The sequence below is a fragment of the Malurus melanocephalus genome, unplaced genomic scaffold (genome assembly GCF_030028575.1).
Source record: "Malurus melanocephalus ecotype Western Australia unplaced genomic scaffold, MMel_1.1 scaffold_831, whole genome shotgun sequence".
Lineage (NCBI taxonomy): Eukaryota > Metazoa > Chordata > Aves > Passeriformes > Maluridae > Malurus > Malurus melanocephalus.
This window is the reverse complement of record NW_026624063.1, coordinates 90,053-115,870: the sequence shown is the minus strand read 5'-3', so window position 1 is coordinate 115,870 and position 25,818 is coordinate 90,053. Positions and strand designations below refer to the sequence as shown.

The 25,818-nt window shown below is 47.5% G+C and overlaps 1 protein-coding gene across 2 annotated transcripts in view; it reads left to right on the top strand.

Annotated features, from left to right (window-relative positions):
* The first annotated feature begins 6 nt into the window (after nt 1–6).
* The window catches only part of PLPP3 (phospholipid phosphatase 3), a 41,575-nt gene continuing 15,763 nt past the window's right edge, over nt 7–25,818 (top strand). Inside the window, exons 1-2 of one of the 2 annotated variants that reach the window (XM_057385477.1) lie at nt 7–158; nt 21,946–22,103. In XM_057385477.1, coding sequence (XP_057241460.1) covers nt 20–158; nt 21,946–22,103 — 297 coding nt within the window. In that variant the 5' untranslated portion in view covers nt 7–19. Of the gene's footprint in view, nt 159–9,197; nt 9,262–21,945; nt 22,104–25,818 lie in introns of those variants that run through there. The other variant, XM_057385478.1, reaches the window with a different exon arrangement.

Below are 25,818 nucleotides of genomic sequence, written 5' to 3'. Positions count from 1 at the left end.
CGGGCGCTCGCCCCCGATAATGCAGAGCTACAAGTACGACAAGGCGATCCCGCCGGAGAGCAAGAATGGGGGCAGCCCGGCGCTCAACAACAACCCGGCCAAGAGCAGCAGCAAGAAAGCCCTGCTCATCTGCCTCGACTGCCTCTGCCTCGTCATGGGTGAGCACCGCGGACTCCGCGTCCCTTCTCCCCGCTCCCGCACCCCCTCCGCTCCCCGGGAAAAAAACTTTTGGGAAAGTTTGGCGGCGGGCGGAGGAGCAGAGCTCGGCCGTGCCCCGGCCGCGCCGCTTCCCAAACAAAAGCGGAGCGGGGCCGCCGGGAGAGCCGGGCCGGGCAGCGAGCGGGGGAGCCGGGGAGCGGCCGGGCCGGGCTGGGGAGCGCGGGGGGCGGCGAGGGGAGAGCCGGGCGCGGCACCCCCGCACCCCGATCCGCTCATTAGCGGCGAAACTCCTTGATTTGTGCCTCGCTGGCCCCGCGTTCGCGGCGCCGGAGGGTGGGGGAGCAGCCCGGGCGCTGCCGGCGGTGCGCAGGGGGCACTGTGGGCTCGGGGATGCGCCCGGGGGTGCCCCCGGCACGGGCCCCGCTCCCCGAGCTGGGTCGGCGGCACCTCGGCGGCGCCGGGGCCAGCTCCAGGTGGAGGCAGCGCTCTACGGTCAGCCCTGCTCGTGTTTTYGGTTAATAATGGAAAAATAGCAACTCTTGCCGCTCTGGTTACTGTGTGTCGCTCTGCTGGCGGCTTCACCGCCACTCGTCTTTCTCCCACCTCGCCAAACCCATTCCTTTTAAAAAGTTTGGAGTCCTCTCGCAGTCCCTGCAGAGGTCTGGGTTTGCCTGCCTGCTCGGCTTTTGGAGATGCTGGGGCAATGGAAGGAAACTGTCAACAGCGTGTCTCAAAAAAACTTTTTGCATTCCAAAACATCAACCCTTCCATTGTGGCTGCGATGCTGAATATTTAATTGACAGACACAGGCAGGGGAAATCAACTGGCTTCCAACAAAGAGATTAATAACACAACAGCACGTGAGTTTAATACTCCAGACACCACAGTCTTTAAAACAATTGTTTCTGCTTAGAGCCCATTTTTTAAAGACTGTCAGTTTGATTTAATTTTTATGCAGTTTATTGATCATCTGGTGTATATTACGGGGCACTAATACATTAAGAGGAGAGGCATGGTTTTCTCTTTATATTCCCACAAGAATAGGGGCCAGTGCAGAAAGCTTCATCTTCTCGGATCTGGAAAAAATAAAAATACTTGATATCCCATATATGAAACTACTATAAGTAGAAACATAACTAGCTGGGCTTACCTCACTTATTTAAGCAGAAAGTTGAATTCCTAGTAAAACAGCTCCTAAGAGTCAGAACTTTTAAACTTTTATTTACCCAAGTTTTCTTAACTTGAGGCGTTCCTGGCATGAGTAGGTGCTATTTGAATGGGAAAAGGGTTTTGCTTCCCCTTCTCTGCGCTAAGGGTCCTAAATGAAAAAGCAGTTGGTTGACATGTGTTATTCTACTTATGCTRGTTTGGGTAAACAGGACTTATCAAGCATCACTGGAAAGTATTGTTAGCAGGGAATAATGTGATACAGCAAAACTGTGTTTGTTGCTTTGTTTCAGGTTGCTACAGGTGGAAATAGGAAAGTAAACACCAGAGTTGGATTGTTTAGGGTTTTTGTTGGGGTTCTTTGTTGTTGTTTTGTTTTGGGATTTTTTTTTAGGGTGAGGAGCATTTATAGTAAGAACATGAATGCAACAGCTGATGGAAAAGTTTAGATCTGGCTGATCACTGGCAGGTGAAGAGCATGGGTGGGACATGGTGAGTGAGGTGATTATGGGATGGAGAGCCCATGATGTGTGTTTGGGGATGGAGAGCYCATGCATGAAGTGTGTTTGGGGATGGGCTTTGCAAATACACCAGGAATATCTGGACCTGCTGGTGGATGACTGGGCATGAGTTGCTGTGAAAGCTGCCCCACTCCTGGGAGGCTTGGCTTGCTCTTCTCTCTGCCTTTTGCTAGGCAGAACTAGTGATCTTATAGTTTCTAAGCACTTGGCTCCCATTTTCTTGTAAAAAAATCTCAAAAAAAAARAACTTGGAAAGTGGAAGCAAAGGTGGACTAGCTGAACCCTTCCTGGAACAGAAAGGTGAATGGGTACAAGTTGATGGGTATTTACATGTTCAATGAAGAAAAAAAACCAAAAAAACAACCTATGTAAGATATTTTATAAGATTATGAGGATCAGAATTGGATGAAATTGCTTGTTTTAAGGTGGAGAGGCTCAGCAGAGCTCCTCTGCTGGTGCGTGTGGGCACAGGGCCAGTGGCCTCCAGTGCCGTCAAACTGAGTTACGCCTCTTGAGCAGCTGCCCAAAGACATTCAGAAAAACGGGGAAAGGGAAGGCTTTTTCTCATTTGAGAACCACTTTAGGAAATATTAAAACTGGCCMTTTGATTTGCAGAGGCCTGCGATGCTGCACTGGCTCCTGCTGTAGGTACTGCCATAATTTGGCCTTGAACTGGTTTTCTATGAGGGGAAGATGAAAAGACTGAACTATGGCTGAAACGTTTTTCAGAAATGACACACTCTCRGTGAGGCTGTAGATGTGTACAAACCCTTTGTTTACACACAAATTTAAACAAATTACCCTGAAGACAATTATCATAATCATCTAAGAAAGTCTGAATTAGTAGAGCTGAGCTATCAGGAGCTTCCTTCAGCTTTAATTTGGTAGAGTCGTTAGAAAGATCTACTTTTGTCTTTCATCCTTAAGTAGTACAATGGTTATCTTGATAACAAATGCATAACAAGAGGAAGATTTTTATCTTCTTTTCTTGGGGAGCAGTCGTGGAGCCATGGGCAGAAGTGCGTGGCTGGTGGAAGGGGTTGGATGAAGATCCACTGAACTGGACCCTCTGTTTCTCCTGCTTTTCCAGCTTGAGTTGAGCTGGCAGGGAGCTGGATGTTACTGAATGACCAGCCCACTCCTCTAATGAGTGCACTTGGCACTCACAAATCCCTGGTTTCTTGCATGAGCAGGAGGTTTCATCACTGAYGCTGCGAACTTCCCATGAATTCCATGCCCGTGCTTAACTCAGTAAAAAAGGCAGAAAAGGACTGAGTGTGCATTTATTAAAGCAGGTCATGCGAGGGGGGAAAATAACTTTCTCCATCTGCTTCCTCCTCTTGGGAGGGCTCTGTTTGGAGAATTTGAAGATGCTTCCTGAAATTGTTAGGGCCACAGGCGTGCTTGGTGGTGTGGAGGAGTCCCTGCTGCCCTGTCCCTGTCCTCTGAACACTGCCAAACATCTGAAAATGTGATTGAGGGGGGTCTGGATGGATCTGGAGTTCCCTTTGCTGAGCTGATCGTTGTCTTCACATCGTAGAGTTGTGGGGAACTCTGTGAGCAGCAAAACAAGAGGTGTGATGGGTGGACCTCACTCCACCTTCATCCGATCATCTTCAGCCCATCCCTTTGCCAGGAGCTTCCTGCACCTCCTACCCCGAGCTTAGAGTGGTTTTTGTGGGAACTGGGCTGACCCTGACTGGGGCAGGTCTCAGGGGGCAACTTTCCCTGGTGTTGTGGGGTTTTACACTGCAGGGAGCTGCTGCAACAGCCAAACCTCCACCTGACACAGGAGACGTGGCCAGGAGGGGAAAAACCTCCTGCTCTGACCCTTGAGGTGGCGCATTTTGGAGTTTGGCCCCACAGATGTACCATCTAGGGTTAAATTTGCTCCTCTCAGACCTGCTTTTTTCCCTTGKCAGGGGCTCCTGGTGTTCAGCAAGCTCTGAGCAGCCACCTGTGCTCTGCTGACGGGTGCTCAGTCGAGCGTTTAATCTCGGAAGAGGGGAAGGCTGTGTCAGCAAGGGTGATAGGGCAGATGAGGGTCTACGGTAGCTTGTATTTGTGCAGCTTGTGCAGGTRAAAACCAGCTTCCAAAAAGTCCTGCTTGTGCCATAAAATAGAAGGATTTCATCTGGCATACCTGCTTCTGAGGCTCGTGGAAATTTGGTTTATGGGAGCATATGTTTCAGGCTGGTGGGATGTAAACTGCACATAATTTACTGCCCTTCTTCTTTTCTGCCTCTAATTTAATTTTCTCTCTTCTGTCAATCCCASTTAATCTCTACAACACAAGTTTTACTGCCTTGGGGAGGTATTTTTAGGCAACAGATGGATAGACCTCTCACAACCTTAATATCTCTGCAGCCTTCTCACAAATTTGGCATCTCCTGTAGCGAGCTGGATGCTAAAATGAACTTTGAAAGTAAATATTTATGCTAGCTGGACCTTGACATGTTTATGTAAGTAGGGATATAATCTTATAATTTGGGCTAACAGTTTAGATTACTCTTAACTTCCCTCTTCTGTGTAGAAAATTGTGTCGTCCTCCAGCTCTCAGAAGCAAAAAAGGATTTGMGCTCTGCCAGGGGCCCTGTCGCTTCATCACGAAAATTGGTGCAAACAGGCCTGGGATTGTCATTTAAGTGCAAGGAGTGGGAGGAATTGGAGATGAGGGGTGAGGTTTGAGTTATTTGGATGGTGTAAAGCTGGATGTGATGAGCTAAGCGACTTTGCATTGTTTGGGCTGGGGCTGTTGTCTTTTATTTTTAGGGCTGCCCCGCTGCGCAGCGCTCGCTYTGTCGCGTGGGTAACATCTTTCTGTGCACCTGAAGAAGGTGCTGAGCCAACCATTTCTTCTTCCCAGCGAGGGACAACAAGACCTGAGTGTGCCAAACCAGCTGGACAGTCCCAACCCCGCGGTGTCTCCTCCGTGTCGGGGARCCCACACCGCATGGGAGAAGCTGTGTGGGTGGAGAGTCGTCATCGTGTTTTCAGCATCCCGAGGTGGGGTTTGGTCGTTAATGGTTATGTACGGCCTCGTAGCTGTAGGATCTCTTGGTGGCAGCTTGATGGCTGCTCTGGAAGGGGCAGAAGGGGCAYCTTGGCATGGGGTTGTTGTACAGTTGGTCTCTGCCATAATTTGGGACTAAAGGAGCTTTTTTGGAGCCTGGAAAAAACTTCTTATTGAACCAACAGTCAGCACCTAAAGCTTGATACCCACCTGTTGTGCCTCCCTTGAAAGACCAAAAAGAGCYGAAGATGACTGGAAGTAAAGATGAGAGAAATATTTTGGAGGTGTTTGAAATCCACTTTTTTTTTTCTGCATTTGTTTCGTGAAAACAAACAACAACAACAACAAAAAAAGACAACCAACCTATCAAAAAGAGATTATTAGTGACAATTATACTTGAGCTGTTAATTGCAGAACAAGGAAATGCTGTACCTATGGCAGACCGAGTCCTTAGGGGTATAAATGTGTTGGCTTTCCCGAGTTTGTGGAACTTGGCCAGCCTGAAGATGTGTCTCCAGGAAAAGCAGAATTACGTGCAACTGCTTCATGGCCAGGAGTGCTTTGAATCCTGTGTACCTGCTGCTGAGACGGGCAGGAGATGGGATCACAATYACAGCAGATGACATTTTTTTTAATTGCCTGTTTGTAGTGAGYGCGGAAAATAATATAAACATCACTCCCAGATCAAACGGATTATTTTTATACCCTTTAAATCTCAATTTCATATGCATGCCTTTCCCGGGCTGCTTTGGTCTCTCTCTGTTTGTCTGGATACAGGCTGGTGGTGCCTCTCCAGATGCGTGTGCTCCTTGCACCACCCAAAAATGGTTTGCATACCACAGCTGGGGAACCTCTGGCAAAGCAGGGCCCCTCTCCAGCATGTGAGATAGGCAGGGTGTTTGTGTGGCTCCATCCCTGCCTGAAATGCCCGGAGAGAGGGGGAGGCACAGCCCCAGCTCCGCTGCGCGGCTCCATCCTCTCCGTTCCCTTCGTACAATGCTCCCACTTCATCCATGGAAATCCAGAAGGGACCGTTGTGGTCTGCCCGTGCCTGGAACAAGGGCCTGCCTGTTGAAGGAAAGGCAGCAGCCTTCAAACCCTCCTATCCCAGAGCCTGCACAGCCAGCGCTGGGAACGGCAGCTTTGCTGGCATCCCAGGGGGCTGTGTCCCAGCAGGGCTGGGGGGAAGCAGGGAAACCCTCTCCCAGGATGTGGCTTTCCCCTCTGCCAGCTGGGGCTTTGTGTGAGCGCTGTCATAGAGTTATTTATTTATTTTTTTCCTTTTTTTTGCTCTGTCATAGGGCCTTGTTTGGTTCTTTTGATAGGTCGGGTTTCATATTTCAAAGGARAAAAAAAAAAAAAAAAAGGGCTCAGAAATGTGAATGATAAAACCTCAATGAAAGAGATGAATTAAAGTAATCCAGCACTTATCCTGTAATTGTAAAAAGCTTCAAGAAACTGAAGTCAGTTTTCTGAATGCACTTCTGTGCTTCCCTCCTTGCCAATGTGTCTGGAGGTCCAACCTGTGGCCAAACTTCCATCTGCCTTTCCAGATACCTCAGCTGGGTGGGTTTTGCCAAAAGTTGGGAAGACGATGCCCTGTGTGTCACACCACCCCATGGACCAGCGTGGCCCCTTTTTTAGAAGGGCATTAGTGTCCCTTTCAAAGCCACCCCATCTCCATTTCACTCTCTCCTGTGACACCCACCTTGGAGGGACACTACCTGCTCCATGATTTCAGAGCAGGTGCCAAGTTCCTTCGTGTGGATTGTGTATCTGTGTCCGGGGATGTGTTGGAGCAGCTGTTGGGAAGTTACACTGGAGAATCCCTCCTTGCCCCTGAGCTGCACGCCAGGCTTAGTTGCAACAGTGGGATCGTGATCGGCAGAAGCTGCTCCTCCAGTTCAACCTGAGCAAGCAGAATGCCACGAAAACCAGGGAATTTGAAGCATCTCCATTCGGGTTTTGATGCAAACAGTTTGAAAGCAAGCCTTAAGCCTAAGTTTGTTACCGAGAGAATGCATGAATGAGTTTGAAAATCAGCTTTGTCCTGGCAGGTTTGGAAGAATCAGAAATTCCTATGCACTCCATCCTTTGGAGTCGGTCACGTAAGTGGGGTTGTTTTTCACAAGTGTTGGATGTTTTGGAGACAGAGGGTTGAAAACAGACTCCCTGCATCAAATCAAGTCACAAGCAGAACATGTAACTTAACCCCAGAGCTCGTGATGGTCTGGAAATGCCTGTGCTCTTCGTGCTGTGTTCTCCTGTTCCAGCCCTGGCTGCTCCTCGCCTGTGGATTGCATCTTTATGTGAGCTTTTCTTCTCTGAGCACAGGGGGCTCTCAGCAGGGCCAGCCCGAGCTCAGGTGGAGCTAGCATTCATAATCCTCTACTATTTTCCCATAGTTTTGCACCCCTTGCCCAGAATGATGTGAAATTGTGTTGATCAGAGCACCAAGAAGCTTGGGAGATACCTGGGTTTAGATTGTGATGCATGGGAGACACAGCAAATTGAGGCTGGAACAGTTGGCATTGCTGGGTTCACCCAGACCATGGCCTGAACACCAAAGGAGCTGTGATACAGAGCTGTCCTTCACTGCTTCAGATGTCAAACTGCACCTCTTGGAGCCTCATCACCTTTGCCGACTGGTGGAGCTGAGAACAGCGTGGTTCTTCCTTGCATGGCTTTAAAGAGAAGAGGAGAAAGTTTCTGGTCAGTGGTTTTGGGCAGCCATCCCTCCTGAAAGAAATGCTGCTCCCTCAGAGAGCTCCCAGAGCTCTGGTGCTGCACAAAGGGAGCAATGAGCTGCCTGACATGCTGCTTTTGCTGTAAATCACAAAAAAATTCTGACATTTCTAACCAGCCAGCCCTGTGCCTGACCATGCAGATGTTAATTACATTGCTGTTAATTCGACATGTGTTTGTGTGAAGCTGAGACCTCTTCACATCCTCCAAGCGCCCAGCCACTGAATTTGAGAGCCAATGTGCCAAATGGGGTCTGGGCTTCCTGTCTCCTTGACACTCAGCAGGTGATTTATGACTTTTTTTGGGGAGGGTGGTGTGATGGGCTTTCCTTTAAGCCTGCAGGGAGCCCTGGTTATCGTTCCCACCCAGCTGACAGCGAGATCTTTGCTCTGGTCATTGTAGCAGCACAGCGGCCGTGGCAACCAGTCCCACATCCCAGGCATTCTGAGGGCTTCCAGGGCTTTTCTGCAAAACCCACCACCCTTTAAAGCGCTGGTTTCCACAGGGAAAGTCGCAAACAGCGTGGTAAAATGCTGATAAGCAGGTCTGGTCAGTAACCACTGGGTGCATTTGTGTTCTGAGTGGTGTCAGGGAGTAATTTTGGATGGCTGGCGAGCTGATGGCAGGCAGCAAAAACTCCTTTGAAGTCGATAGCTGTGAATCAATTTGGTGTTAGCAGGTTTCTGGAGCGGCTCTTTGATCACTGATCAGATGGCCCTTGCTTTTTTTGGGAGCTGCTTCTCCCTCCGAAGTGCTGGGACAAAGCATCCCCGTGCCAGGCTGTGCTGCCCTCGGTGCTGCCCGGGCACGTCACGGGAGTTTTGTGCCTCTGGGAGTTTCTAATCTGGGCAGGCAGGCAGCAGGAAGGAGCAGCATGCCCTCTGTGCGTGGGCAGCACGCTGGAGCTGGTGAGGGCACACTTTGAAGGCAGTGTTTGCAGTACAGAGGCACCCAGGTACCTCTAATTCCTTCCCAAATTCCTCACTGGAGCTGCAGTGCCTCTGCCAGTCCTGCCAGGCTATCACCAGCCTTCCAAAAGATCTCCAAATCAGATCCTCAGTGGCTGTGGAGGAATCTGGGACTGCCAGGGCTGGGGCATGTACCCCGGACATGTGTGCACCGATCCTGGAGCTTCCCACCCTAATTCCTTGGAAAACCTCCCCGGGTGGCTCTGGGCTGCTGCTTCCAGGTTCTGCAGAAAAGGGAAACAGCCTTGGATTCACCCACTGCAGCAGGAGCTGGCTTGTCCTGTCCCAGAATGAGAACTGGAGTTTTTTAAGTTGAGGATGTGGAGGGAAAGGTGCACTAAGGCATCTGCCAGTTGATAAAACATAACAAAATATGGACAATTCTCAAAGGGAAGGGCTTGGAAGGGGCTTTATCCTATTTGTACTTGCCAGGCTAAGAAAAAAATCCCTTTGCTGCCTTTTAGTAGAGGACTTTGGAGGTTTCTTTGTGGTTTTTTTCCTTATTAACTCTTATAAAAATTTGCAGCATCCGTTACCATCCCCTCAAATAATCCCCCTTTTTTTTTTTCCCACGTTATCTGGGCCAGATATTTTTTCATCCAGCACTCCTGGTTTCTTGACCATCCCTGCAGCTTTAGCATGCAGCTGTCATTCTGCTGCAGCTCCCACAAAGCGGCTGAAAACCAAGGTAACAGCAACATTTTGAGTGAAGGGGATGAAATGTGGGATAGGTTCAGCGTATTTCTTTGTCATTGTTGGAGTCCTATTCAGTCTGGAACTGAATAGGAGACTGATTAGCATGTGGAAGCATTTCTAAAGCATTGGGCTGTGAGGGTTGGGTGGTTTGGAGTTTTTTTTTTCCTTAAAGGAGAAGTTTTGTGGCATTTATTTTTCTGACTGAGCTGGTACAAATCTTTGTCAAATGCAAAACCCATGGAAAAGGCGGATAGCATTTTGGAGAAAGCCTGCTTTAATAAATCAACCTGTGCACAAAGAGGTTTTCCAGAGTGTAAAACTCTCAGAGCCACTGCAGATTCGAGGCATGCAGCATGTTTAAAATTGCCACACAAGTGGGACAGTGTTTGGGATACATCAGGATTGTGGCTATAACAAGAGGTGCTTTGCTTTTGCTCTCACTGAAGTTATCTGCCTCAAGTGGGTTTTGGATCCACAGCCTGAAAATCCACCTGCTGAAAGCTCAGGGTTTTGCTTTCACAGAGAAAGATGTGAGGTCAATTAAAGCTCCCTGCAAGTGAAAAACAACTTCTTCCCCCGTGAAATTGCTTCAAGTCCTGGGCCTGGGGCTGGTTTTGGAGAAGAGGGTTTCCCTTTAGTGTCAGAGGTGTCAGGCTGATGTTCCCATTAAGTCCCTTGGTCCCGGCAAGATCTACTGTGTTTTCTCTGAGTTGTAACTGAAATTATTGCCTTGGTGCTATTTGTGGGTCTCAGCTGGGTCTGTGCTGCAGCAGAGGTGCAGAGTACTACACTCCACATGCATACCATTCCCTTTTGTGGGAATGCAGGATTTCAGGGTGTTGGAAAGTTCCAAGAGAGACAGGACACCCTGTTTCATGTCATGGGCTGTGTGGAAGTACCATGCTTGAGCTTGCAGACTGAGTGGGCAGTGCAAGACAATGCATTTGATTTCTGTGAGTGATGGGCTTGAGGTGCATCTTGAGGACCTCAGTGAGTGATAGCTTTGGGGCTGCATGGAAAGCACTTGGAACCAGACCCTCTTGGTGATGTGTGTAAGGTCCAGAGCCYGTGCCTGGGTTTCTTGGATGCCTTGTCTGCTTTCCTTTCAATTATTCCAGTTTAAGAAAGTCGACATGGTCAGCTTGCTGGTGTCACACAGTGGAACAGTTTGGGTGGGAAGGGACCTTAAAGCTTGTCTTGTTTCACCCCCTGCCATGGGCAGGGACACCTTCCACTATCCCAGGGTGCTCCAAGCCCTTTCCAGCCTGGCTTTGAACACTTCCAGGGATGGGACAGCCACAGCTTCTCTGGGCACCTTGTGCCAGGGCCTCACCACCCTCTGAGTAATGCCAGCTATTGAAGCCTGATTAAAGCTATTGTTTAATTAAGGAGAACTCCTCTGTTCACAATTCACGATTAAAGGATCTTTTTGAAGTAATTCTGCAACACATTTTTTTGTTCCCTGCCTTTCTCTCCTTTATCTGGAGAAAGTTCCTCGCGCCGAACGTGCCCCGGCTCCGCGGGCTGAGCGCTATTACGGGACCGCAAACCTGCTGGCAGCTCTGGCTGCTGCCAAAGGCATCCCAACATTAAAAAGCCCTGCAGAGGGGTGGAAGGGAGTTCAATCTCAGGATACGCTGATTTGGAAAGGGAATCCAAACAAAGAGGCTTTTCAGCAGAGGCTGAGGCTTGGCTTCTCTCAAGGGCAGTTTGGGCTTGGGGAAGCATCCGGGAGGCGGTGAGTGGAGCAGGAGTACATGAGCTGGATGCCCCGTGGTGTAAGGTTTCCCAGCACAGCCTGGTTTTGTGTTACAGGCTGGGGAACTGGCTATAAGCTCTCCTCTCCTTTCTTTTCCTTTTTTTTTTTTTCCAGCCCCCCTTTATTTTATTTCTGTTGGAAACAAAGGAGAGGTTTAGGCTTTTTTTTTGATTGTTGTTGTTAATAAAGGTTCCCATCCCCTGCAGGTTTGGCGGTGCCGCTCGCTGTTGATGCTGGAGGGGGACCCATTGGTGACTCTGACCTGGAGAAACCCTTTGCAGGTCCCACGCTGGCCTCACAGGGATGTTTTATTTTGCTCACAAAGCTCAGCACTCTCAGGGGCTCATCGAGAGGAGCCGGCATTCCCCAGGGGACAGGCACCTCGTAAAGGAGTTCTGGCTCAGATAAGAAGTGAAATGAGGGGGATTCTGGGGCACCTTGGTCACAGCAGGAGGGGTGCACAGTGGGGTGGGTGATGCCAGCCTCCTGTTCCCATGGCAGCCCCGTCCCTCACGGTGACAATTCTGGTGCCACCACGCTCCCGTGAGGTGCCAGGAAGAGCCGAGCGGGGAGGAGGTGCTACCAACCACCCCAACCAACCAGTTGGGGTTTTTTATGGGCTCCAGATGGTTTTAATAGAGGAAAGCTGAACTTCTTGTGACCCTTCCCCACAGACGTTGTTTGTTGTTTTGTAATTGTGGCCAGGACAAAGCCCTGTTCCAGAACCTGCAGTGAATCGAGAGCTTGGTGCCTTCTTCTCCCATCCCACCATAAACCCCCTGCTGTCCCCATGCTCCTCTGCCTGCCCTGACTCCAAATGATCCAGGGGAAGCTGCTGGGCATGGAAAACTTGAGGCTTTCCACTGATCCCTGGTTAAAGAGATTAGCAAGGGTGCAAGCTGGAAGAAACAGAAACATCTAAAAGCAAAGCACAAGGAAGCAATAAAACATCAGGCCATGTTTTCCCTGCTGGTTGATTAAAAATTCTCCTGATAAGCAGGAAAGCTTTCGTGGCTGGACAAGACCTGTATCGTGTCAAACGCAGTGAAAGGTTTATTAGAGAAGGATAAAGCGGTGCGAGCGTTGGGTTGTACTCGCAGCCCTCCTGGAATTGTTATCCCCCCAAGGAATGAGGAGCAGCATTTTTTTTGGAAAATAGAAAGTCAAGGAGAAGGAAATGAGGCCTGGGTCTGCTGCTGCCCATGGGAAAACCATCAGCAGTGGCAAACCAGTGAGCTTGGAGAACTGTGCCTGGTCAGTGCCAAAATGCTCCACTGGGCCCATGGTTTCCCTCTAGCCTGAGAAATGTCCTTGGGATCAAACACAAGACAGGAATCACAAAGCAGGAAAACAAAAGGCTCACTTCCATGCTGTTGTGTTTGACTTCCCAAGGTTTTAATTGCCAGGGGCTGCACTGGGAGCCAACTGGCTGCAAAGTGATGCAGATCTCCAGCAAGGGAGGCAAAGGGATGCAGATTTCAAGTGAGAGAAGAAAGGCTCTTTTTGTTGTGGGTTTTATTTTTTTAATCTTTTGTCAGAGAAACTAACAACTGTTGCGTCTTCCTACAGGAGATGCAGTTTTGTGTACATTTCCCCTCTAAAAAATAAATTATCACTTCTAGTTACCTGCTTCCTCAGCTCCCCCCAGCTGCTGTTAAAACTCCTGCTGCTATTGTTTTACTACCTGTAGGAGTAAGAGGGTGCAAGCAGCAGGAAAGGCAAGCATGGAGTGCAAATGGTACCTCAATTTCATAATTTTTCTCCTAGGAGCACAAAATCTCTGCTTTTTACAAGGGGAAAACACAGTAGGTGGTTTAACTTGCAAGCCCTTGGCCCATGCTCCAGGAGATGTGCTTTTCCCTGCAGATGTGGAACAGAGTGACAGCAGGATCAGTCCCACCAGTGTGTGGCCCTGGGAACAGGCTGGACAATCCCAATTTTACTACCAAAACCTTGTTTTTGCATGACAACTTGAAAAAAAAAAAGGGGGGAAAAAAGAGGTCAGCTTTAAAAAATAATAATAATAATTTAAAAGCATGGGATGCTTGGCACGCCGGGTGTATAAATCTCGACATTAAGCTACCTGTGAATCATCCAGCAGCACGTTAATTGGTGCCCCTCAGTAGATGAGGATTTGGCACCGGGTCTGCATGTAATTACAAGCCACACACAGAAGGACACAGGCAGCTAATGAACTCCTGCCAAACTCCAGCTCCGCTTCTGCGGCTTTTGAAGTCCGCTGGTCTTTCAGCGTTTTGTATGGTAAGCACTGAAAGGCATCAAATCACTCCTTTGACAGTGTTTAGAAAGGGCTGGCTTGTTGAATAACCCAGTCCCTCCACAGTCCCATCTGAGAACTGGAGCATCTATAGGCTCCTTTCTCAACGGGGCAGTAAATAGGCTGGAAATAGAGGACACCCTCGAGGAGCTGCCGAGCTCCTGCCTCGCTGACAGGAACCACAGGGCTCCGGTTGCCACGATGGGCTGCGAGAAAAGAAACTATTTCCACTTAAAAATGCTTCAAAACAATCCCACCGATGGGATGTTTTGTGTTTTTTTCCTCCCCCAAGCCTCAAATGGAGTCTGTACTCTGCGTTTCACATGGGTTTGTAGTGGGGCTGGTGTTCTGAGCAAAGTGGTAAAAGGGTTTTTGGAGGGTTTCTGCCCCGTTGGGAGGGCAGGTTATCGTGGTGTTGGGTTTGGAAGGTCGTGGTGTTTTTTCATGGATGCTTTGTTGCCGGGATGGGATTTGAGCCTGAGCCCTTCTCCTCGTCTTTTCATGTCTGAGGTGACAAAGGGAGTAGTTGTCGAGATAAAAACGATTTCCATGAAAACCTGCGATTTTCAGGCAAACATACCAGGCGGGTTTCATGGCAGTACCATGGTGAAGAGGAATAATGCAGCTTGGCACGAAGCCCTTCCAAAAAAGAAAGAAAGGGGAGGGAGAGGAAACAGARGAGCCTTTGTCAAAATTAACTGCAATAAAGAAAAAGGGACTGCTATTCCCTTGGGCTTCTTTAACCTTTTTTTCCCTCAATTTATTCACACGTTCCTTGACAGCGGGGCACAGCATTGTTGCAGGAGGCTGGAAATGGAAATTGGGAGTTCTCCATTTTTGGTTTTAAAAGGCAATGGTACATGTTGTGTCCCTGGAGTCGGTGTGAATAGAGCCTTGGCCCTGGCCGGTGCCATTCGGATGTGTCCCGATTCATCCTGTCCCTTACAGAGGCAGGGTTATGGGATGTCACCTGCCTGCAAAACAGCCCTGCATGGGAAAGGGGCTGGGGTGACAAGGTGGCTGTGCCCACCCTGGCTGGCCCTGTGCTTGCAGAACAGCGGGGTGAAGCTTTCAGCACTGCTGTTACAGTGAATTTGCAGAATTTTCAGTTTCTTAGAGGGATAAAAGCACCCAGAAGTCCGAGATTATGTGCAGCATGGAACCACGCTGCCCCCCAAAAATCTGTTTGGTTTTCAGGGACACGAATAATCCATAAGGTTTCATCAGGGGYAGATTGGCCAGAGTAAGCAGGTTTTTGTGAGCAGCATGGGGTGGACCCCTCTGTCACTGCAGGTGATGTTTTRCCTCCAGAATATCCCAATCCCAGCTGCTTTCCACCAAAGGAACTCAAACTGCTGTGGGCAGCGAGGTGTCAGCATGGCCAAAGCAGCAGTTGTTGCACCTCTGCCTCACCCTGCAGTCTCCTTTCCCTGTAATACAAAACAATTCTAATTAGGAACATAATTTTTATTTAGTTTTTTTTATATATATTTTTGATTACCAGCACAATCTCAGTAATACCATATATTGCTCTGCCTCTCCACAGTCAAAACACAGAGAAACAAGAAAAATGGTAATATTATACTTTTTAACCCATTGATGAATAGGCAAAGCCTTGCTGAGCTCTGCTCTGGAGACCACCAAGATCAACCCCCATCACTTTAAGGGCCTTTGGATCACTTCCACCCACGTCTCRCTGCCTTTCAGCACTCTGGGCCGTGCTTTATGTCCTGGAAACTCTACCGAATCGCGACTACCGAGGGGGAAAAGCTTCATTTCCAGTTAATCAAGGGAGTTGTGTAATACCATTTTCTCCTGGGGAACTTCCAGAAAAAAGAAAGGAGGAGAGGAAGGGGGGTTGGAAAGGGGGGTATTACATAAAGCAAGTATATTAAGAGGAAATAAATTATGAATTAAAAGTGATTAGTGAACTTTTAAGGAAGGGGTCAGAAGTGCTTTTTGGAATACAAACTTTTTAAGCTTCCAGTGCTTGTATTGGGTTACAGAGTTATAACCCGGCCTTATTTGTGCAGGTGGCTGCTGCTTCAAATCCGAAGAAGGATTTTGCATTTACAATAGGTACATTGACAGAACTGGGTCAAAAAGCTACTGGTGGCAGGCTCAGTGCTGTGGCCAGGGATTCTGCTGCCTCCTTCATAGGGGTAGTTGCTCCCAAAAATGTGCTTGATTACATCCCCTGGTTGGGATGCTCAGAAAAATGTTTGGGAGGTTCACTGATGAAGTTTGGTGAATTTTTATTTAACAGACCTAATGCTGACCAGGTTAACTGGCTTAATTTTTTTCTTTGTGTCTTCATATTCTTTGTGTCTTTACTGATTTACAAATAATAGAATTTTGTTGACTGTGTTACACTGGCTACAGTTTTGTATTTCCACCTGTTCTTGTTATGGTTTTGGGAAAGAAAAGCAGCCAGGGCTTCTATATGGGRATGTTGGGGATCATCAAAGTTATCAGGTTGTCCTTACAGAAAAGAGGTATTTTAGGCTTCTTGTTTGCTATTACCCTAGCAGGCATGAGAAGATGTTTTGCCCAGTGCTCCTGATTAACCAGTTCTTACTAAAAAAAACCCACAAACCACCCCAAAAAAGTATGAACCCAAAAATACCTTCATCTAAGTCAAAATGAACCTGTGTCTGCCCACTGGGAAGTCTGTTAGACACTGTAGCATCTGKTGGACCTAGAAATGGTGAGGTTTGCTTTGAAGTTCCTATGATTTGGCTGAAATATAATAATAATAAAGTGGATAAAAATGTCACCCACTTGATAGGAAGGACACCAGATAAATTAACATAGATGGGGCAAATGTTCATGGGAGCTCCATGGAAGACCTTATACAGCAAGTAAAAAATGATTTTTTCCCCTTTTTTCGGTGGAAATCAACCCACTGTGTCCTAGAACTTTTCCAAACAGGTCAAACCAGAGAAATGCAACATATACTGTTCCTTGTTGATAGATTCTTTAGCACTCTAAAGCAGGTACCTGTTTTACTGTAAAGTCTAGGGTTTGTTTGTGTGGAGAATTTTCTCTCCTCATGTGTCTGTGTAGCTGAGAGTAGTGGAACTGTAATGGAGCTGAATGGGAATCTGTTTTGCAAACAGAGATGTGTTTCTGTGTTTAGATGTGTTTCCAAAATACAGGCAGATGCACAGATCAGTCTGCTGGACTGCTGGAATCAAGGTGAAAACGATTAAGACTGTACAGGTAATAAATCAGCAGAGCTGATGGTTAGCACAGTTCTCTCCTTGTCTTTGTAAATATATGGTCCTCAGCTATCCAGGTTCAGTCAAAAAAMACTGGGATGAAGGCACATCACTGCTTTCAAGATCTTTAAAAATCCCAGCATAATGTCTCAATCCAGTCTGCAGTAGGGTCCTTTTTTTGGCTGACATTGGGCTGTGGATCTGATCCCTTGAGATGAATTTTTTAGCTGACCAGGCTCCTACCATTCCTTCAGATACACCCAGTGCTGGTGCAGAGCTGTTTTGATTTTTGGGCTCTGTTTTGATTGACAGCACATGCCCGATATGGCAGAAATGTGGAAATACTTCTATTCTTTGGGTTATTAAATTTTATTTATATATTTTTATTTTTATATATGTATACACACATAAAATTTAAGTTGGCTTCAAGGRTTGCTCACCCTTGCAGCAGTTGCCAAGGCTGGCCTTGCAGTGCTGCAATCCTTCCCTGAAAGTTTTGGGAAGCCAACTTTTAAAACCCCAATAAAAGCCTACCGTAGGCTAATCTAGTTTATACGCATTTTTAAATATGTCCAAATATTGTAAACCAAATAAAGTTTATATGTACCCAAGATCAGCCACTAAGTACTTCAAACAGAAAGCCTGTCTCCTGCAGGTACCCAAATATTTACAGAGTGTGACTTGAGTGAGGAATTAGATACCCCACTCAGCCCTGCCAAATTAATTAATGGTCCTTTTCACTTATTAAGGTAGATGTGTAATCTGCTGAAACCCTAAGAACACCCAGGGCCTGCACAGTGGCAGGATAAAGCACCATGGAATATTTGTTAGAAATTACCATTGCTTTGCTGAGATAGCCAGCAACATCCCACTGACCTTCAGGGTTGAAAGAACAGAAATTTAATGGAAAAAAAAAAACCCTGAACTCCATGAAAACCAGACATTTAAAAAGAAGAAGGTGGGGATGGTGTTTAATTTGGTGCAAAGGTGAAGGCTGGGCTGGGAAGATGAGAGTGGCATGGGTGGATCACCGTGCAAATGCCTCTTGCCTTCCGCTCCCTCCGCTTTTTGATGAGTGGCCAATGAAAACTTATCCCCTTTTTAATTTCTTTTCCCCCATTAAATCTGCACAACTGTTAACTTTTCAAAGACTCTGAGATTCAAAGTGCTGTWCCCAACACAGAGCCCTTTTTTTCTCCTGCCTTTGATTTTTATGCACATTTTCAAGCCGGTCAGAGAGTACACGGGGGTTTTGTTTAGGCTTGGTGGTGGGGTTTTAGCTTTCATGCTGCCAGCCTTCCCAGGATTATTGCCCATTAACTGCCTCTTAACAAAGCTACTGACCAGAGAAAGGAATATTTTTTCCTTGGTGCTCGATTCCCAAACTGGATTTGCTTTATTAAACGGAAAGACAAATAAATTTAAACCCTGCTCTGAAATACCTTAGCGTAGGACACCAGCGGTTCGGGGTCACCGAGTCACTTGGACTTCCTCCCAACAAAAGCAACATCATTTTTCAATGTCCAGCCCTGCAGCRTCCCGTGGAGCCTCACACAATTCCTGAGTGTCCACACCTGCTCCGTGCTGCTCAGAGAGGGGCTGGGCCCATTTGGATGGGGTAAGACCATTCCCCGAGAGATTTCCATTATGCTCACGGTTTGGAGCTGTGTTTGATCTCCTACAGCATAGCTGGATGAAAGCTTGTGGTTGGTTGGGATTTCCTTGTTCTGTTATTAAAGCAAGAATTCCCCATCGTTCAAGGAAAAAAAAAACTTTCCTTCACCTTGTGAAGGATGTTGCAGTTCAGAAGGTAACTGCAGCTCCTCTGTACTGTAATTTCTCTGTGTTGGAAGAAGCAAATCCCTTTGTTTTATGCTGTAGTTTCCTGTGAGATGGGGCTAGCAGCCCTTTCTCTGGTGGCACAGGTCCATTTGGATGTGCCAGTGCTGTCTCTTCAGGACACGGTCCACAGGCTGCTGTGCCATTTCYCAGCATGAAGACACCGGTATTTAGGAGGATGTGAGGCTCTTCTGCACTGTTCCCAAAGATTTTGCAGTCAGTCTGTGCACATAGGTGAGTTGTAGCTACAGACAAAATGACCAGATAGGACTATTTTTGGACAAAAGTGACCAYCCTCAAAATCAGTGTAATTTTTTTGCCTGCCCTGTACATCTGTCRTTCATTGCAGTGCACGTCACTGTTTTCTGAAATGAACCCCTCATGTTCTCAACAGTTTAGTGCCCCGTGTAGGGATGGGAAATGGTGGAARCTGAAGAATTAACACCTTTATGGGGGTTCAGCTGCTGAATCTGTGGATCCACATCACAGCAGCCAGYGGTGCATGACCTGAATTCCTGTTAAAATGCTGAGTCAGAGAGGCAGACTGGGGCAGGAGAGGTGATGAGGCCAGATGTTCCATCCTCACAGCACAGCCCTGTGCCTCTTGCCTTCCATTTCCAAGGTGTGTGGGCTGTAAGCCCCACTTTGGGATCCTTTTGCCTCAGGCAGATCTCCCAGTGAGAATAATGTCTCTGTGGTGTTTTGCTGAGGGATCCCAAAGGCATCTCTCCCTGCATTTAATTTTCTGTCTTCTCCCAGATTTCCCTCTGTAGGGTTTTTTTCTGCAAAGCCCATACTTTGGCGGCCTTTTGGCACCACTACAGATTTCTCTCTTGCCAAAAAAAATGTTGGTGGTGACCTAGTCCCTTAGAAAACCCGTCCCCCAAGAAATAACCTCGTGGAGGATGAGCCATCTTGAATACAATTTACTGTTTGTCATGGGCTGGGGTCTTCCATTCCTTGGGTGAAACAGCAGCCTCTCACCCCRCCCTCAAAATCGAGGCCATGTTATGTCTTCTGAGTAATATTTGCTCAGTTATAGGGAGTGTGTTTATGTTTCTCGTGTTAAAAAAAAAAGGGGGAAGGGAAAAAAAAAAAAGAGGGAATCTGAGGTTAGTGTTTTGCTGGAAAAATATCAAGACTTGATTGGCAATATCCCACTAAACCACAAGTTTGTAGGAGAGAAAACAAACCCATTGGATTTTCCAAACTATGCCTATGTGCTTTATGAAAATGTGTCCCATATAGGTCACTTACACTCTTATTATAGCTGTGGCAAGTGTACATATAATTGAAACACGGAAATACTACCCCATGCTGCTCCATGAATGAAGGGGAAACAAATCTTTATTATTCCTGGGTTCACAGAATATATAGGAACGCTATTGTCTTTTTTAATTTTTTGGGGGATTTTTTTTTTTTTTTTTTTTTTTATTTTTTTTTTTTTTTTTTTTTTTTTTTTAGGGCTGGTTTTAGCTTTCAGATGTATTTTATTGTCTGTGGGAACATGTGTTTTACAGACCTGTCATGTGAAAGCCATTAACAAGAGGAACTGGAGGAATAAAAATGAGCCACGTAACCGTGGTGTGTCTGCTCCCCGAGTTCAACCCCGCGCGCGAAACCGGATCGTGCCCGGCAACGTTAGCGCTTCTCCCCCTGCCATTTCTCCTCGGGAAACCTAAAGAGTTTTTAAGTGGCCTATTAAAAGGGGATTGCTGGCATCAGAGGCAGGATTTTGGGGCCAAGCTGGCTAGGCATTAGAACTGTTAAATCGTGGAATGAAGATCAACGGGATTCACACGAGATGTCCGAGTTTATTTACCAAATCTGAGCTCGGCGGGCAGTTCTGAAACTGTTCATCGCTGGTTCACACATGTGGTGGAAACTGTCCCGCCTTGCCAAGCAGCTCGAGGCCCAGAACTTGCAATTATCCCATTTCCAGAGTTTTTAGAGAGGATCTGAAAGGGGTCCTGAGCASTGGCCTTGGCCACTCTTGGGTACCTGAAAAGCTTCACGTCTGTGTGGTTGTCCCTGCTCACAGGTGATGGAGTTTTCTTTTAAGAYTAACAAAACCCTGTAGCTATCCTGGGTCAGGCAAACCCATTAACATACAGGAAAAGGAGCCAAAGTGGATTGCGCAAAGCGAAATCCAGAGAGTGGTTCATGTGGAGAACACGGGGAACATCATTTTGATGACACTTTTGAACAGCCTGGACAATGCCCTTGCTGATCACATCTAGCAGATGGTGCCCGGTACAAATCTACTGTGGACAACTCTGGGTCAGACCCAAGAGCGCTTCATTTTTTATTTTTTTTTTATTCATTTTAGAAGGAAAAACCCTCTGATGTCTTTGACTCCTAGCTGTGTAAACAAACCCACAGATACTTAAGCAAGTTAGTGGTCGGCGAGTATTCCCTAATGCTCTCTGTAGGATCTGGGTGTGAGACCTGTTGTCTTGSCCCATGGACAGCTGGAACCACTGTGTATTTGTTTTTCCCCTTACCTGGGTTTCGCTCTGCCAGTGGGAGGAGGGTTTCCTGTAGCCTGTGGTTTGTGATTTACTCYGAACGTGGGTTTCAGGGAATTTGGGGCTTGGTTTTGTGGGGACGTCGTGCTCCTCTCGGTGATGGGCTTAACAGCAAAGATGGATGGGGAAAGTGAGGCAAAGGGAAGGACAGTGCCCTGCCCACTGTGGCTGGGATACACCCTTCTAGGTTTGAGGCAGTGTTGTATTTCTCTGAAAAACCCATAAAAACATGGGGTTAACAGACATGCTGCAATTTCCAGGCATTCCCTCCATGCTGTGTGTCCCGAACCATATTCTTGAGCAGATCTGCTCCATGCCTGGTGCAAAGACACAGGAGTGTCTCACAAGAGGGCTCACAGATAGTATTTAAACCCCAGATTTCACATGGTTTCATGGGCTGAAGGTGAACAGGCTCTGATGGGAGTTCATYGCCTCTCGTGGATGGGCTGGTCCTTGCATGGACGAATTGCTCAAATCTCATGGCTGTTGCATTAGAAGATATAAACACTCAGAAAACTGTCCATACACCCTGTAAATACAGGAAGGAGTGAGCCAAGGAGGGTTTCAAAGGCACAAAAGCCACGGGGATGGGGAGCAGCTGAGCTGGCCAGGTAGGAGGGAAGCCCTACGGATACTCAATCCCGCCGTGTTTGTTTGCACAGCTCCGGGCTGCTCTGCCCAGGGCACTCGGAAGAGCATCGCTCCCTCCCCGGAGAAAAGTGCCAGATTGGTTTTCATGGCCTTGTGCAGAGGGATTGCTCCAGGGGTCTGTTCCTGTAAGTTAATATTTGCAGCGCACAGGGCTTAACTGGAACCAGGCCGTGCAGACATCTGATAACCATAACAGAGGAGAGGCTTTCTCCCTGCAAGACCAGCCTGGAAAAACAAATCCCAAYGCTATTCCCTTTGGAAAGACAGAGATATGGAAAGAAAAGCACCGGGCATGGTGATGGTGTGGGGTTTTCAGGTTGAGTCTTTGGGTTTTTTTGTGAGCTGCTTGTGTTTKCCTCTGTTGCTGAYGGGTTTGGTTGCTGTGTCCCCTTCTCTGCAGCCGGGTTGCCCTTCCTCATCATCGAGACAAGCACAATCCAGCCCTACCAGAGGGGCTTCTACTGCGACGACGACAGCATCAGGTACCCGCAGAAGAACGTGGAGACCATCAACGACGCGGTGCTGTGTGCTGCGGGCATCCTCATCGCCATCCTCGCGGTGAGTGCCACCTCCAGAACACCCTCCTCTGTCCTGGAGGAGTTTTTGGCATCTCTTTGTCTTGCAAACGTGGCCAGGGCTATCTGTTCCCAGTGAGTGCCACCTCCAGAACGCCCTCCTCTGTCCTGGAGGAGTTTATGGCATCTCTTTGTCTTGCAAACCTGGCCAGGGCTATCTATTCCCAGTGCACATCTCCTCTGTCATTGTTTGACTTTTGTAAGCGTGGAGTAGCAAACATTTATAAAYGAAAGCTTGTAATGAGAGGAATGAGATTAGTCTGGAAACCTGTAAACAGGCCCAAAGCTGTTTGGGCAAGTCTGTGAGCTCCACGAGGACTTTTTCACCCTCCAGCAGGAGTTCAGAGTAGAGGCAAAAACACTTGAGTGTCAGTAAGGACTTGGCATGGTTTGTCCCTATTCAAATAACTCTTGGTATTTGCCTATTTTATGAGGTTCAAAAAACAAAGAAAGGATACATCTTTTCAGCTAACCAGTGCCTGGAAAATTTAACAGGTTAGCATTAGGTTTTTAAGAGATTGCACATTACAGCCGTTTTTAAAAGACAATTAAAACCTTCCACGGGGAGCACATTCCCTGAGTCCTCGCTGTAAAAAAATAGTTAATGCCCCACCTTCCCAATGCCTCTTCATTTTCCTTTTTCTGCCAGTTCTCCTAGAGCTGTGCTAGGAAAGGATTGCATGGCAAGAGCTTTATTTGTCAGCCAAAAAGCTGAACTCGGCCCGTGAGTTGAGCCTCCTTATGCCAGCGTGTGCCTGGTGCTGGGGCAGAAGACAAGAGCTGTGTCCTGGTTGTTCTCCTGAAATTCCCCCAGGAAAAGCACCTACATTTTCCTTCTCACCTGCCGCCAGAACAGCTCAGGTGCTTTCCCAGYGATGCTGCCTTCCTGTTGCTCCTTCAGCTGAGATGGAGAGCTCAGGAGCACTTGTTCTCCTTTCGTGTTTCCTCACAGGAGCAATGGTATTGGCAAAAGATATTTTAGGATGGCACAGGGTCCATTCTCAGCCGTAGTGCTTCATGATGTGAACATCTCCAACATTTCCTGACCACATAGACTCACTCAGCAAAGCAGGTCCCCAAAACTGCCCTGTCCCTCTGCCCCCACCTTCTCCAAAACAAGCCCAAAAACTGCCAGGCCCCCAATTCTCTAAACAGGACAGAATTCCACCCTGCAGGTGATTGACCCCCTGAGCATGGAAAAGCCATAAAAATGAAATGAAAAAGCCCCTCATTTTCGCATTACTGCCGGAGCTATTGGCATGCCAGCTCCATGCAGAGAGTGCTTCTGATCCCTAATGAGGCAGTGGCAAATACAGGAGTTGGAACAGAAACTGGAAACACAGTCAGCTGCCTATGTGATCCATCAGCTCTCTACCACAAAATAGCAGGTCAATTAAAAGAGAAAGAAAATCCCCAAAGAATTGGATGTTTCTGCCCCCGCTTTCGCCGTGCCCACAACAAATGTAACTTAATAAGGTAAATGCAAAAGCTGGGTTATTTGCTGTTGAGTGACACAAATGGCTGAYGAGGAACTGAAGCAACAGATTTCTTTGCTATGGCAGCCTGCATGGAAAATTCAAGTCAGCCTGACCTCCTTTTTTCAGATGTAACCCAGATACCAGAATTACTGTAGCATAATAGGAATTCCTTCCAAATCCACAAAGCACTGACTGCGCTCCTTTTGCTCCCATCATTCGCCTTTGGAAGGCAGGGCAGTGGCTCTGAGGACTTCCAAGGAGCCAGCTTTTGGGGTAAAGCAGCCAAAATTCCACACCCTCACTTTATGTGGCATCACAGGCAGCCTGGCCCGGGGTAAAAAGGTCCAGGTCATGTTTTTAGTGGCTCGAGGACACCCAGAGAGTTTGTTAAGCATACGGCAGAGGTGAGACCTTTGCTTCCATCGGGATGTGAGAGGATATGCATTTGGTTTTAATATCTGGGTGTTTACTGGCTTCAGGCAGATTTCCATGCAGATGACCCTGGAGAGGCTCGTGCCCTTTGGGCTGTGCACTCTCAGGTCTCTCCTGGCTGGAAGGTGGCTGGTTTGATGTTGGTGGTCCAGGGGAAGGTGACACTCCCCTCCACTGTGCTCCCGTGTCCCCACACCGGATAGGTCCTGAAAGCTCTGAAAAATTCCTCATAAAATTAATTTCCTAGGCCATCTAAGTTACACAGCTGGATTAGCTGGTTGTTTTGCMGTTGAAGGTGATACGCTGCCATGTGATTAGCAGAGAGAGTGCTACACCCAAAGCAAGTGGCTAAAAAAGCTCTAAAAGTAATTACAGGCTAATTGGATTGCTGGTGCTACCTTACTATAACAATAAAATGAAACATTCATTTCAGACTTTGACAATTGAAGGTCTGGAAAAAGCACTCACAGACAGAAAAGTTTGATATTGGCTTCTCTCTWGGGACCATCTTTTTAAAATGTGTGTGGCAGTCCCTGGGAGCTGTGCCCATCACCTGGGGATGGCACACRTCCCGTGTGGATGGTTATCCAGGAGTGCAAGGCAAGAGAAGGGCTYGATATCTKTAAAAGTTGTTTTCTTTTCAGGATGTTCCTCCAGTCCGTGCACATCTGTGCTGCATTAGTTTTTCACCGTCCTGCTTTATCTGGGGCAGCACTGCCAAAAAACTGAGTTTACCCCATTTTTAGCTTCTCATTAAGTTGATCCATGGCTTTCGCTTACTGGGGAGGGTTCCTGGGTACCCAGCAGCATTTTAGTGAGGGAATGAAGGCTCCAATTTACAATCTGCTGCATGTGTGCAATTACYCAGACCACCAAGGGTGAGAGAAAAATATTAATCCCCAGACTTTTGTTGGTCCCTGTTAAAAAATGGTCACACGCCTTTCCCAGGCTGAGCCTCAGGTTTGTGTGGATCTGTTGGTGAGTTTGCAGTAATTGGCACATCTGCCAGTATCACATATCATCCTTAATTTGCCTGGTCTTCCCTCTGTGAAAGCCATGAATTTTGAGCCTCAGAGCTGCCCTTTTGGTGAATTTATGGTTTTGAGGGTGACCCTGCCCTCTGTGTTCATCCAGGACAACCTCCCCCTCAGGATTCATGCCAGTAGATTTCCTGGCCGGCAGTTTGTGCTGGAAACTGCCAAAAATGGAGACAAACCATGGTCTTTGGAGACTGTGAGGATTAAAATGATGCTGAAGCMATTACCTGCAGCTCCCTAAACAACTCTTGGTCACCACCAGATTTCCAGGAGTAAATCTCAGCTGTGACATTAAACCCCAAACGATGCTGCAGCCCCTCAAAGCGTTTCTGTGCATGGTAGCAGAGCCTGCTCCAGCCTGGCATTTCTTTTCTGTTATTACAGTTGTACCTCTCTTTGATAAACCCTGCTCAGCTGCAATTTCAGCTGCCTTAGGTCAACCTTTGTTTTTTCAAGCCCTGCTACGAGTGAGTTCAAACAATGATACAGCTTCAACTCTTCTTAGCCTAATTGCCATACTTTTCCAGTTTATTAGTTTCCAGAGGTTGTGCCAAGCTTTTAAAAAAGGTAGGCAGGGGAGCCTCGTCTCCTGCTTGTGGCTGGCAGGCTGCCATGCCGGGAGGAATATTGCTGGCTGCTCCAGAAAGGGATTAACATGAAGGCATTTTTCCTGACAGTTAATTTTACATATCACAGTCCCTGTGACTGCACAGAGGCAGGGACAAGGGGGCATCCAAAAAAAAAAAAAAAA